The sequence below is a fragment of the Topomyia yanbarensis genome, chromosome 3, assembly GCF_030247195.1.
Source record: "Topomyia yanbarensis strain Yona2022 chromosome 3, ASM3024719v1, whole genome shotgun sequence".
NCBI lineage: Eukaryota > Metazoa > Arthropoda > Insecta > Diptera > Culicidae > Topomyia > Topomyia yanbarensis.
This window is the reverse complement of record NC_080672.1, coordinates 144,614,220-144,628,017: the sequence shown is the minus strand read 5'-3', so window position 1 is coordinate 144,628,017 and position 13,798 is coordinate 144,614,220. Positions and strand designations below refer to the sequence as shown.

Here is a 13,798-nt window from a genome sequence, read left to right as displayed (position 1 = left end):
ACTAAGTTTATAACTGATTCACTCTAGAATACCTACCCGTCTTTCAATTTCATTGCTTTAGTTTTCTTTTAGTCTTAAATTTGCCGAAAATAGCCAACAAAATCGATACAGTAGAACCTTGCGGCAATTGAAACATAGTAACAACGATAAATTTTGTTGATTAATAATTAGGATTCATACAACACTCTTCGAAAAACACTCATTTTGAGCAATTTTACTACTAAAAAGTCATTTAGTACACTAAACTAAAAATATTTGTACATAAATCGCTATAAAATTTTCTTAGCTTTCTAACTGTATCTAACGATAAAAAAGCATATTTTTTGGACCAGAGTGTGTTAAGCACTTGCAAGTCGACTACAAGAAAAGTTTAACAATGAAATTACAAAGAAACGAGGAAAATAGGTATATGATGTTGAAGAACAAATTATGTATCGTTTTAATACACAACTTTTGAATAATAGATATTGTTATCATCATACTTCATTAATTTGAGAAAATTGACAAAAACCTCATCAAAAACACTAACTTTAAACTACTTTACAACCAAAAGGCAACTAAAACTAATTAACTGAATGATATGAGAACATCATTCAATAGGAATTTTTCTCCCCTCCTATACTTTTTGAGTTAAAGGTATTTTAAGAGAAATTTTCATAAAAGGTGTTTAGAGGTATTTTTCCAAAATTTTACATAAAAACGTCAAAAGTTCTGTAATGGTTGAGATTTGAGGGTATGTGTAGAATGATTTTCTTCAGCAAATATGATCCTTTATCACCCCTCACCCTGTATAAATTCGTAGACTTTTACACTGAAAAAGATCAGCGAAGCATTTTTGTGTATTGTGAATAGTTTGGTTTGATCACGCATTAAAATATGGAGAATAGATGATCGACAATTTTCGTAGTTTATATTTATTTACTTTGCATGAAATTTATCGCAGATGTTTCATTCATTTCTCGTGAATGAAACGAAATGTTTTATTTTTCAACTAATGTCTTCTGTAAATATAATTAAAAAGGGCGAATTTATTTTTCATAGAGTAAACGATTTCGTTAGTCAAACGATTTCTTTTTCGCACAACGAACGAATTTTTTCGTATTTTTATGGATCAGTTTTTCATCGGAAAGGAAGAAGGAAGTATGAGGAAGGAAGGAGGAAGAAGAAACAAAGGACAAAGAAGAAGGAAGAAGTAGAAGCAAATACTTTCTTATAGACTATTATTAACTTCAACAAAAAGATCTAAACAGTGGTCGCAGTGCTTCGTCTCTTATGAAAAAAACTTCCACAAAAATCCATTTTCCCCGATTAATTGCTAATTCATTCACCCGATGACGAGTGTCTGCAGTTCCTCCCAGTTGTAACCAGTGGGAGAATTCTATTCACCAAAGCAAATTGCCCTGTTCGCGTTGATTTTGATTACAAATTAAAAGGTGGAGCTACTATTTAGGCTCTTGCCATGCATGTATCACGACTCCACTGAACATGGCTAGATTCCATACACATGAAAAGGTCCGAAAAAAGACCTCTATAGGATAATCAAATTTTCCCAAAGATTAACATCCCATGGTGGGTGGTTCCATTCGTTAACAGACGGCGGAGTAGAATAATTAAACGAAGTAGGGTAGACGAACACGAACACCGTCTGCCCATTAGCTCTACGTCAATGCTATGTTTTATCGCGTGTCGTAGCTCTTCGACCAGGACACCCTCTGTTGGGGACAACTGGTAGCGAAACAGGTGGCGATGAAGGGTGCTGGCGTGATTGCAAATGTTATTCTTTCCTGTTGTAGTAGTAGTTGATTTTATTGCTATTGGTCCCCTGCGGGTACAAGCGCGTGGAAGGAAAACTGGGCGTTGGCTCACAGCACAGATCTAAATCTAAGCTTAATTGAATCATTTCATCAACAGGGCATAAAGAACTTGTATGTTGAGAAAACGTTAGTAATGACATTCACTTAAAAATGTCATCAGCAATGTTAGTTCCTCACAATCGGTTATGCTTTAGAAGGATTATGTCGGAAATTTCGTGCGAGTTGGAAAACGGGGTATGGCCAAATTGTGTTTTTGAAGACACTAAGATTTCAATGTCTTGGTACCTGTAAACTCTTATTCGACTATCCTGATTAGTAGGAAAGGCTGTGATAAATATTAGGTTTCTTTTGAAAATTTCACAAAAGAAATCTTTATTCAATTTCAACCAAGTTTTCACGATAGGTTATACAAATTTACAGAGAGTGACACTACAACTCTTTGAAAAAGGACAACCATCGATTCTATGCATTCGAATTCAACAATTCGGGCTATTACCATCTAGTAGCACATCAAATAATCCAATGATCATCAAATCAATGAAAATTTCACTTTTTCCTTCTTCATCCGTATCGTGAGCGAGCACTGACCGCAAACTGAGCAGCAAGGGCAGGGTAAAAATAAAATAAAACATTATCCCCACGAGTGACCGACAAGCCTGCCTGTCTATGACTATTTACCAGGTGAGAACAAAACAAATGACTAATTTTGTTTGAGTTAGAAAAAGAGTGCACCTGCTCCTGGAGCAGGCCGCGGCCGGATTTAATACAATTAATTTGCATATCGGAAATCGTTAAACTGCACACGAGAGGCTCGTCACTGTCTGCACTGTTTAAGTGCCGGTACTAGTCAGTAGTTTCTTGTGATGGTGTGCATGCAAACCTCCGGAAAAGCAGCTTTTCCGGAACGGTCGTCCGTTCACTGTATACTCGGTTCCGCCGTGTGGTATGCAGTGCATGCCTGCGGACTAATCAGCTGGTGGAAACTGAGAAACACTTGAAAAGAATAACAACAGCAAACTTGAATACCGGCACAGGGTACCAGGATGTGTACGATACGGCCGTTCGGAATAGCACGAATAAGCCTGCATCTTCATTTGTTTTCAAAAGTGCTTGTTCCGTTTTGCTTTTTTGTGTGTGTGTTTCATATTTTCATGCTCCGCTTTTTCGCTTAGCTTGTTCAGCTTTTTGGCACATGAAGAATTTATATTTTGTGCTCATTTGTTTTTCCGGCCCTTTTTTACACTTGAAGGGAAATTCTGCCGTTCCGGAATGGGAACGTCATCACCGCCGTAAACAATTTTCTCGCCGAACTGTAGCAGCATATAACATAGCCCACGGCCACACTGCGATGCTCTAGGTGGGTGTGGCAGTTGGAAAAATGAACCTGCTCTAGTAAACCCACAATGGATCGCGATTGAAGGAGGCGCATGGTGGGGTGTTTTGTATAGTGGAAACAGATTTGAATAGTAGGCCAATGCAGAGACCGACAATAGCATGCTGGCAATAACGAGACATGTTGACATGATGTATCAAACATTTTGAACAAATGTTATTTATATGAATTCTGTTGACGCAGTCTGCTCAGTATAAATAATAATTTTAAGCTGAACGAGCATCATGTTAAATCCACTGTAAAATTAGGAATAAACATGATAAAAATGATTAACTTTTCATTGCAATATACGTTTGTACCTACTTTCTTTTACCATATCAAGGATATTCAAAGTCGTATAATCGCCAATTTTTCAAAATTCGTTTTATTAAGACAAAATCTAGAGAAAATTTTCAATAGGACGTAAGTAACATTGATAGCCTCTCTTTGTTTACTTTCTCTTTCGTTTATTACGACGTCATTACAACACTTTGTGCTAATTTTCCAGTACATATCGAAAGCCGACGGTTTTACTAGAATATTATGCAAAAAGTAGAGTAGTAAATGTTGAAATGGCCGAGTAATGAACAGAAGAGAAAGACCTCAAAGAGAATCTCTCATTGTTACTTACGTCCTATTGAAAATTTTCTCTAGAAATATTCCGTCTTGACGGCGCCGGTGGTTGAGTGGTAAGCGTGACAGCCACTGTTGGTCTGGGTTCAATCCCAGTCGAGGTTGTTGAGATTTTTCTGACGTGAAAAAATCTGAGGTCACGCCTTTCTTCGGAAGGGAAGTAAAGCCGTTGGCCCCGGTCCATGAGTTGATGGATCGTGACGTCGATGTTTGGCCTCGTAGCGGAAATAGGCCGACGGAAAATAACTACAACTAGAAGAAATATTCCGTCTTTTTTTTGTCGATTAAAGAAGTAATTGTATGTTGAAAACTGCCAAATCATACGTTTATTTATATTTTAGCATTAATTTTCAAACGTTACGGCCGCACCAACGGCAAAGAATACGCGATGGCTTTAGGAAAACGCATTACAGCGAAAGTGATTCCCAAGTGTCTAAGTCTTTTTCTGTGGTATTTACGTCATTATTAATTTATAAAAATCTAAAGAAATATTTCATATGCACTCGAATGTCGTCTTATCAGCAAAGTAGTACCAAGAGAAATTAATTTTATCGGCGATCTAGAAAAATCGAGCACGAAAAAATAAATGAATATTTGTTATGTTGTTTATCATGTAAACATTTATTAAACATCTTGATCATAGAATTGCCAAAAATGAATTAAAACCTCCGCGAAGCTTATCTCTCTGACTTCCAATTCGCGACGCTAATGGTTGATATACGACTTATACGCGTTAAAATTTCAAGTGGTCGTATTTTCTTCAATTTAAATCGAAATCGTTTCAAACTTTAATAAGTGCTATGTTACTTTAAAATGAACCAACAGTTGTATTTGTTTTTAATGTTAAAAATGAAAAAAATGCGAGAATTTTTCTGCCTTCTTGTTAAAAATTGGACATGACGGTTATACGACATTGAATATCCACCGATCATTTAACTAGTATATATTTTGCTTTTTTATTGTATTTTACATGCAAGTTTCTCCATTTGGAACAAGCTTTGCTTCATTGCATAATTTCAATTAAATAAAAAGGAGGAGCTGTTATATTTATCCCTTCTAATAATATGTAGATACGGGACCTATCGGCATATCATGGCTTACCGACAGATCCCATACCAGTAATCCACTAACTGAGATTAGGAGTCACAGTAACCGGTGCACGTCCTGACAAAATGCTCGAGGTTGTGACGAACAAGGTGCTTAGAGTTATAAGGTGATTCGTCTTTGGCAGTAACTAGGTGAGGAGTGAGGTAAGCTTGCAGCAAGCTGCGGAGTAGAAAAATGACGGCGAACAACTTTGTTTACATACTGAAATCCAAGCAAACATGCATGGGGATGTAGTAAACAATGTTGTTAGCTGTAGTTTCTAGAACCAACATGGCTGATCGGCGATTTCGAGGATCGTATGACCTGAGAATAAAAGCTCCTGGGTGACGAACGTTCTCACGAGCGCAGACATCGCATTCACAAGTTCAGTATGATTGAGATTTGCATCCAACGTGATAGGACATGAGCCGGGAAATCAGTCGAAGGAAATCCCGACCCATAACCATACTTTTGAAGGAAGGTTTTGTCGATACCAGCGGGATAATACAGCGGTATTCAACCTTTTTCCATATGCCCCTTTCCGAATATTGATCCCGAACATATATCCATTTCTGTAAAGTAGTCACCATCATTACGCTGTCAGAAAAAAATGGTTTTCAATTGCATGAAAATCATAATTTTCGAATTAAAAATCTGTTCCTGGACATTCTCAGTAAGCATCATCGGCTTTTTAGGTGGATAAATGAATTTATCGGTCAAGGATTAGTTCAAATGCTCAGCTACATTTTGGAGCCATGGAAGTTCATTTGCACTACTCCATGGCAGTGCTAGGTGACTATTTGGTACGATAACTCAACATCTTTCCATCCTTTTATGATGTAGGGATAATTCGGACCTCCCTACGGGGTAATTCAGACCATGATTTTTTTTACAATGGAATTATTTTTACCTATAAAATCTTCGTTGGAGATACTCCTTAAGAAGCAAAAAATAAATAAATTACTCTTTGCAAATTGTATGCAATCGTGTGCGCAACCGCAAGCCGCTGAACAGTGGTTGATGGAATAGGGAGTCCGAATAGCCCCGTATGCTCATTTCGCATAAAAGTGGCGAGCGTTTTGAAATGTGTTTTCACCCAAATCTAAATCATTCCATAAAATAGGAGCCTCGAGCTTTCCAAAACACTTACCTGTTATTTTTTCACTTTTATTTGTTGCTTTTATCGCGGTTTTGCCATTAAATTTTTGGCGAAAAAATGAAGCACGTTGCATCTCCTTTCTAAAAAAAAAAACTACAGATTGAGATTCACCTGTCAAAATAAATGTTTCAGAATGGCGATTCCACGAATATGTACGACATTCAGAAAGGCGATTTTCCGAGAAATCATGGGCGGGGTGGTGGGGTTCCTGAATTACGCTCAATGACTTAATAGCCTCGGTTTCTCCTATACTATCGTTTTAGTTACATTAGAATTTGTTAGTAACAATTTCTAAAATATAAATATCTAGCAGAATGATAGGTTTATCAGTTTCTTTGGAAATTACAAAAAAACACTGCCTGTGCCACATAAATCTTATAATAACATCCCTGGGTATCTCATCCCAGTAAGTCATGGATATTTGTGTGTACTTTGTATTGATAAGATGAGTAGCGTAGCGGGTGTGATAAAGCCTTTTAGTTGGTTGATAGATGACTACCTATCCATTTGCTTTTGTTTTATATACACATACGTTGGGTATTTCGGGTTCTGTAGTCAGTAGATATTTCTAGAGTACGGGTTGGTTTGGCTGGGTCTGCACCTACTGATAAACGGCTCCGAGGGTTAATTCGAGATTTTGGTAGGCAACGCCAATTGGATATACTAAGGCCTTTTAGCACAGGGTGAAATTACGACTATTAGAATGCGGCCAGTTCTCTTCAATATATCTTTTTATTATAAGCTTAAGAGACTCATGCCTTGGATCGAATGTGAATTTTACAGTTTATGAACAGCGGATGAGATTTATCATAAACAGTAAAAGCAGAATAACTTGTTTTAAATGCTTCCTTTCACATACAGTCTAATATATTTAGATACACTGAATACGTGGTGTCGACAAAGTTCTTTGAAATGACATTTTCTAACACTTTGCTGAAGACATAAACTAGTTTTAAACTAAATTTGCTTGAAGAGCAGATTCTCCATAACTGCTTCTAGGAGGATTAACCGCAGAGTTATTTTAGAAAAAAACCTGTTTTAATCCACCCAGTGGTGCAATTGTGCCTTTCTCATTTATCCAAACTCTAATTTAATAGCTGGTAACGTCCAATATAACATTGTGGAAATGTATTTTATATTCTTATTACACTTGGTAAGCATTTATAAGTACACGACTGTCACGAACCTAATAAGTAATCTGTTGACGCTGACACACTTGAAACAAACCAGCATGGGTTCAAATTTATCTTCATGTTAACATATTTTGAAATGCTGGATTGTGAGGGAGGGTAAGGGTACAATTAGTAGAAGGAGGGAAATGCGTTGGAAACCACACAATTTATTTTGGTGTACGGTGTGGATAAAGGGAATGCAGATATATGGTTTGTCTGATATAGTGTAGGGAGGGGTGAGGGGAAGGATAGTGAGAGGCAGATGATGGATCCAACACCGAACTGCGTATTATACCTTCCATTTGAGACTAGATTAGTGAAAATTGCAAGAAAAATTGGTTCAGTCATCACCGAAGTGGCCTTAGTTCTGTAATAGGCCTGGAAGCCGGAATGATCGATAGTGAACAATATATTCCAAGAATCTTTGAGTTGCCATCAGTTCTTAGAGCACTATGTAATATTTCTTTATTCTTCTGGTGTAAACTATTTTTATCCATATAAGGAGAAAATTTTTCAAAACTAACTTTGCGCGTGAAAAGCACAAAACCTTTGACTAAATTAATAGTGGGATTTGCGTTTCGACTTCGTCTCATCAGAATCCGACATTATCTTAGTGACAGGACTAAGTTGGCGCCGGATTGATGATTGAATTTGTGTTCTTGAGCAAACTCCTAGTAAAGCGTGATGTACCGCAAGAAAAGAAGCTTATTTTAAGCTGATGAGAACAAAAGAAATCGAAACATGTGGTTTGGCTTCGTAAGCCTATGCAAGATGCACTATGCTATATTTCTCCGTAGTGACGGTGCTAGCTTGGTCTTGTCACTAAGTTAGTGTCGGATTCTGATGACTCGAAGTCGAAACGCAAATTTCACATCTAATTTAGTTATAGGTTTTATGCTCTTCACGCGCAAAGATGGTTTTAAACATTTAGTTTTTACCACAATTGTTCTCCACCAAGGAGAAATATAGCATCTTGTAATTTGTGTTTCCGTTTTTTTAAGCTAGCAACAATCCGGCGCTAGCTTAGTCCTGTCACTAAGTTAATGTCGGATTCTGATGAGACGAAGTCGAAACATAAATTCCATAAATAGTTTACCTTCTTAGAGGTTATTCTTATAACTGATAATACAACAAAAATCAAATGCTCATTAAACCGATCCTGACCTGCTAGAAACAAACGGAAAACGTCATTTTCTATTAAAGTCATGGGTGCGTTTCGACTTCGTCAGCCATGACTTTAATAAGTTAGGATTTGTGCTCTTCATGTACAAAGATTGGTTTCACCAAAAAAATTCGCCCTAGTGACATAGTCATTTTCTAATCTGTGCCCAAATATATGTAAGTTTTCAAAAAGCTTGGGTTTGTGTTACTCTTTCTCTAAATCGCGAAGAACGGTTTTTTTTGCCTAAGGCAGGCACACTATTGTATCCAGGTGAACAAACTCAAACCCGATATAAACAAAAAGTGTGCTTCCAATTTTTCTACCAAATTTAAAAAAAATCCGTATCAGATTCTTGTTAACGGTTTTTTTTCTCTCGTATTCTTACAGGTGGCTTACCTTTGATGTACAGTCCGGCACCGAGAGGAGACTGCGAAAACTGTTGCCCCATACGTGAACCAAAGGACATCCAGTTTTTCCTCTTCACAAGGTAAGCCATCATCTTGTTATAGAGAGCACTTATCGTCGTCGTTCTCATAAAGTCGTAAATACAAAGTTTCTTTGTGAGGTACCTATGTAGATCCCGGATGCAACAGAGATAAAACTAGTTTTTTTTCTTTCTATTTCTGCTTTGTTTGGAAATTCCACATTGACCCACGGTAGAGAGAACCGCGACAAAGGGGACGTGCTCTACGTTTCCGACAAGAAACATCTAAGGAAATCCCACCTGAATAGGACCAATCCTTTGGTAATCTATATGCACGGTTTCTCGGAACGGGCACCGGGTGGCGAGGGCGAAAGTAGCAAACAGATGCGGGATGGTAAGATGAGAGCTTTATGTGGCATGATGGAGACAACATTTATCATCATTAGTCACGAGAGTTGTTTTTATTTCTTCTTTGAAGGTTTTTAAACCATCATCAATTGTCATGCCTTTTCTTTAAGTGCAACGTAGTTCTTAACTGTAGATTTAAAATTATTATTCACTCGAATCTCTTTATCAAACTTTTTTTTTGGTTTTTTTTTTAATTACTAGCAATCCTCGACTCATACGACTACAACGTGATTCTGGTAGATTGGAGCCCGCTGACGGCGCTGCCCTGGTACGTTAATTCCGTCCAGAACGGACCACGTGTTGGCCGTTATATTGCCCGGTTCATCCGATTTCTGGTGTTATCCAACTTCCCACTTAAGCAGATCCATGTCATTGGATTCAGCCTCGGAGCGGAAGTAGCTGGGTTTGCTGGAAAAACTCTTAACGAGTGGGGTATGAAACTACCGAGAATAACGGGTAAGTTTAATTTCTGTTGAATACCTGTCATGCTACGCTAAATATATATTGTATCTACCAATCAAAATAGCTGTTCCGTCACTGTTGCGGGCTCACCCAGCTTGTTGACTTGCAGCTTGAAATGGATTAATGTCATTTCTTGGGAAACCCACCAATCAATTAAGCTTAAATGATTGTCCCATCAGTAATCTGTGGAAAATTGATATCCAAGATGAACAACAGTAGGAAAAGTGGGGGAAATAGTGTTTGTGTTGACAATCAAGCGTAAAGAAGTATGTAAATTGATGGGAAAATGTTATGATCGCATTTCGAATTTTTTATAGACACCATACACTATAAATCGTCGCTGTTGTACTATCTTATGACCAGAGCCATTTAGCACTTTTCGAGAAAAACGATTTTTAAAGTTTGAGATTGAATATCTTGAAACTTATAAATGGTATAACAAATTCAGGGAATACAATTGATGCTTCTATCTATTCTGTGTTGATCTCTCAAACAAAATTTGTATGGCGCATTCGTGCATGGAAAATTTTCAATAGAAAAAAGATCATCAATTTTTAATTTTTATTCATATCTTTGGTCTCATTTGGCCTGTAAACAATCGGTGAGATGCATTTTGAAGGAAATTAGTGAAGAAATCCAGACAAAAAAGCTATTTTTGGTTACAGTGTTGCCAAATATGCTATATTTCCAGTTTAAAGCTTCAACTGCATTTTTCTTACAATGTGTGTATTTTTGTTTTGAAAATGATTATGCCATTATGTTTCTCGGATAGTTTTACACATAAAAACATCTAAAACGTTAAAATAACCTAAGCCAATCCCCAGACACAGTCATTTGAAGCAAAAAATCAAAAAATTCTCAGTACGTTTCTCGCTATATCTCAGTAACCAAGCAGAATTCTGAAACCACCCTTTTTGTAGAGATTTTTTAGACAAGTGATGTGGCATATCTAACTCAGTTTACCCCAAAATGGCGTTTGTTATAAGACAGCACAACAGCAACGAAATAAGATTGAATATTAAAACACTTTATTATAAGAAAATTCATTAACTATGATTTGTAATTTAATGAGCGAACATAGTGTAGTTGGTAAATCGATTGCCTTGTACACAGCTCACCTGGGTTCGATCCCCCCCCCCATCTGCATATAAGGTTAGAACTTTTTCTGAAGAGATTTTTCCAACCCGAAAGAAAATGTGAATAACCCTACGGTTAAAATATCTATAATCAAAAAGAAAAAAACCATGATTTGTTTCTGAAAATCGTCGACAGTTTTTCAAAAAAAATGCGCTTTAAATATTTGAATTTCGACAGAATTAGAAATTTTCGGATTAATTGGATTTCGGTCATTCGGAAGCTAAACTTTGTAAATATGAAGGTGCTCGAAGCACACAAATATGACTTAATTTGAGTTAGGTTATATGCACCTATGCATAAATACAGGGGTTTACCCCAATTTGATTCGGCATTATTTTGCCACATTGGCGTGTAAGCCACAAAAAGTTTCGATTCAATTCGGTGCTAGTTAGTAAAATAAGATCTTCTGTGCTAACCGGGACATCATTCTCGATCAGTCGATTACTGTACACATAAGTTATGTGTCATTTTTTGGATCTAGTTTCTAGCTAGCGGCCCAGTCACCTGTTAGTTACTGACGAGGAGAATCCGAAACACAAAAAATATGACTTAATTTGAGTCAGGTTATATGCACCTATGCATTAGGGGTTTACCCTAATTTGATTCTGCATTATGTCAAAATTTGTTAGGAAAACTTTTTTATTGAAAGCTTCTTCTTGATGGAAATACACTGAAAAAGTTTTTTTACGTCTTTAAAATGGTTAATATTAGATTGTTGACATTTTTTGTTACAGGAACGCGTAAATCTTTTAAAAAGGGCACAGTTCCACGAATTTTTTTTTTAGCCGAACTATAAATATCTTGACAACTATTGCATTCTGAAAGATTTTTGTTAAATGGCTTCTGATGTAATATGAATCTTAGAATCATATACAGGTTGAACAGAGAAGGGACAGAAATCGAAAACGAAAAACAGTTTTTTTTTCCATACCGTGTGTTAGATCTTCATAAAAAATAATCAGCAGTACTGTAGCAACATTCTTCATAAACTGATTGATTTTTATGAAGATCTATCAAACGGTGTGGAAAAAACTGCTTTTTTCGTTTTTAATTTTTGCCCATGCTCTGTGCAACCCTAAAATTATAGTTTTGTATATCAATTAGTATGGAATTTAGAATCATGTATAAAGTTATCATTTGTAAAACTTTTTTACCGATAAGTTCTCCATCATGCAATCGCATTCAAAATATTTCGATTCCCTTTAGATTTTTTTTTACAAAATATAATGGGTTTTTGGCAATTTAATTTTTTTTTGTGTTTTGTGAACATTTTTTCGGAGCATATTTTTCGTGTAGAGGCAATTCCCTGTAATTCATTCTTACATAGTTTTCAGTAATCAAGCGAAAAAGTAAGGAAAATAAAAGCACGCAAATACGTCCACACTCTTTTGAAAAATTGTTCTTGTATCAAAATATTGCTAATGATTTCTAGTTGTGGGATTTGATATTTTATTGCCGAAGAGCGAAAAAATAGATGCATTTACGCTCAAGAAGATTTGTTTTTGATGTTGGGATATCTTAACTACGGATAAATAATCTAAACTTTTTGTATTACAGTGTGTCCACTAAGGTGGGACAAAAATTAGATTCCAGCTCCGAGCAACTTTTTAGGTACCATTTGGGTCCTAGAACAACTATGGAAATTCTTAGCTCGATCGGTGAAACTATATTTTTGCGCCCACAGTTTAAAGTTTACATGGGCTTTTGTATGGGAAAATTAACTTTTGCATAATAATTTCTCCAGGAGTCGCCCATTACTTCCTAAAAATAAATCGTTACGTGGCTTTTATAGGAAATTTAACAGAGAAACAAAGTCACGAAAACCACAAAACGATCTGACGCTTGAGAAAAATGTTATTAAGCAGAAACCAAGTGATGGTCTGTCAATTGATAAAATATTCATTTTTTCTAGCACCACTGCTGTTGGTTGTCCAATTAAACGCAATTTTGTTTTAATCCACTTTTAATGTGTCTAATTCGTTTATCTATACTATTTGACCATTCGCAAGGTTTTGAGGGATAAATTGAGGCTTCTTTTGTAGATAATAAGAGAAAGTTAAAAATTTTCTATATAATTAGAACATCAAAAGCAGTGATGCTATGAAAAGTGAAATTTTCATCAATCTTCAGGGCATCAATTGATTTTTGCTTAATAACTTTTTACCCAGGTATCAGATCGTTTTGTAGTCTTCTAGACTTTGTTTCCTTGACAAATTTCCTATAAAGATCAGACATCGACTTATTTTTAGGAGGTAACGGGCGACTCTTGGAAGAATTAATTTGCAAAAGACAATTTCCCCATACGAAATCCCATGTAAACTTTAAACAGTGGGCGCACAAATATAGTTTCACCGATCGAGCTAAAAATTTGCAGAGTTGTTCTGGGAGCTAAATGGGACCCAAAAAGTTACTCGGAGTCAAATTTTATTTTTTTCATATAACCATGTCCCACTCTAGTGTCCACATATATATATATATATATATATATATATATATATATATATATATATATATATATATATATATATATATATATATATATATATATATATATATATATATATATATATATATATATATATATATATATATATATATATATATATATATATATATATATATATATATATATATATATATATATATATATATATATATATATATATATATATATATATATATATATATATATATATATATATATATATATATATATATATATATATGGTCTACTCAAACAAACTGCATAAAATTTCTAGGGTTTATTTTAAAGTATAATCAACAATGTGCGTCAAAATTTGGAAGCCCTGCACCAGAGGCCACAAATTGATTTTTTTTGTTCTGAAATCCAAAACTTATAAACCGTTAGTACTAGACATTCACTATCTTTGGAACAAATTCTCTGCAATAAGCGCCCTTCATTTTCGGGAAAACAAAATTAGGGTGGTCCTCTTGATTTTTGAAATAAA

The 13,798-nt window shown here is 35.6% G+C and overlaps 2 protein-coding genes across 9 annotated transcripts in view; one reads left to right on the top strand and one right to left on the bottom strand.

The window, feature by feature from the left end:
* The window catches only part of LOC131693086 (dual specificity protein kinase pyk3), a 202,085-nt gene that overhangs the window by 119,927 nt on the left and 68,360 nt on the right, over nucleotides 1-13,798 (bottom strand). The window lies entirely within an intron of this gene.
* LOC131693087 (phospholipase A1) overlaps nucleotides 1-13,798 on the top strand; it is a 96,574-nt gene that overhangs the window by 73,029 nt on the left and 9,747 nt on the right. For all 8 annotated transcript variants that reach the window (XM_058980622.1, XM_058980621.1, XM_058980623.1 and 5 more), the window contains exons 3-5: nucleotides 8,786-8,885; nucleotides 9,059-9,216; nucleotides 9,432-9,686. In XM_058980622.1, the coding sequence (XP_058836605.1) occupies nucleotides 8,786-8,885; nucleotides 9,059-9,216; nucleotides 9,432-9,686 (513 nt within the window). The remainder of the gene's footprint in view (nucleotides 1-8,785; nucleotides 8,886-9,058; nucleotides 9,217-9,431; nucleotides 9,687-13,798) is intronic.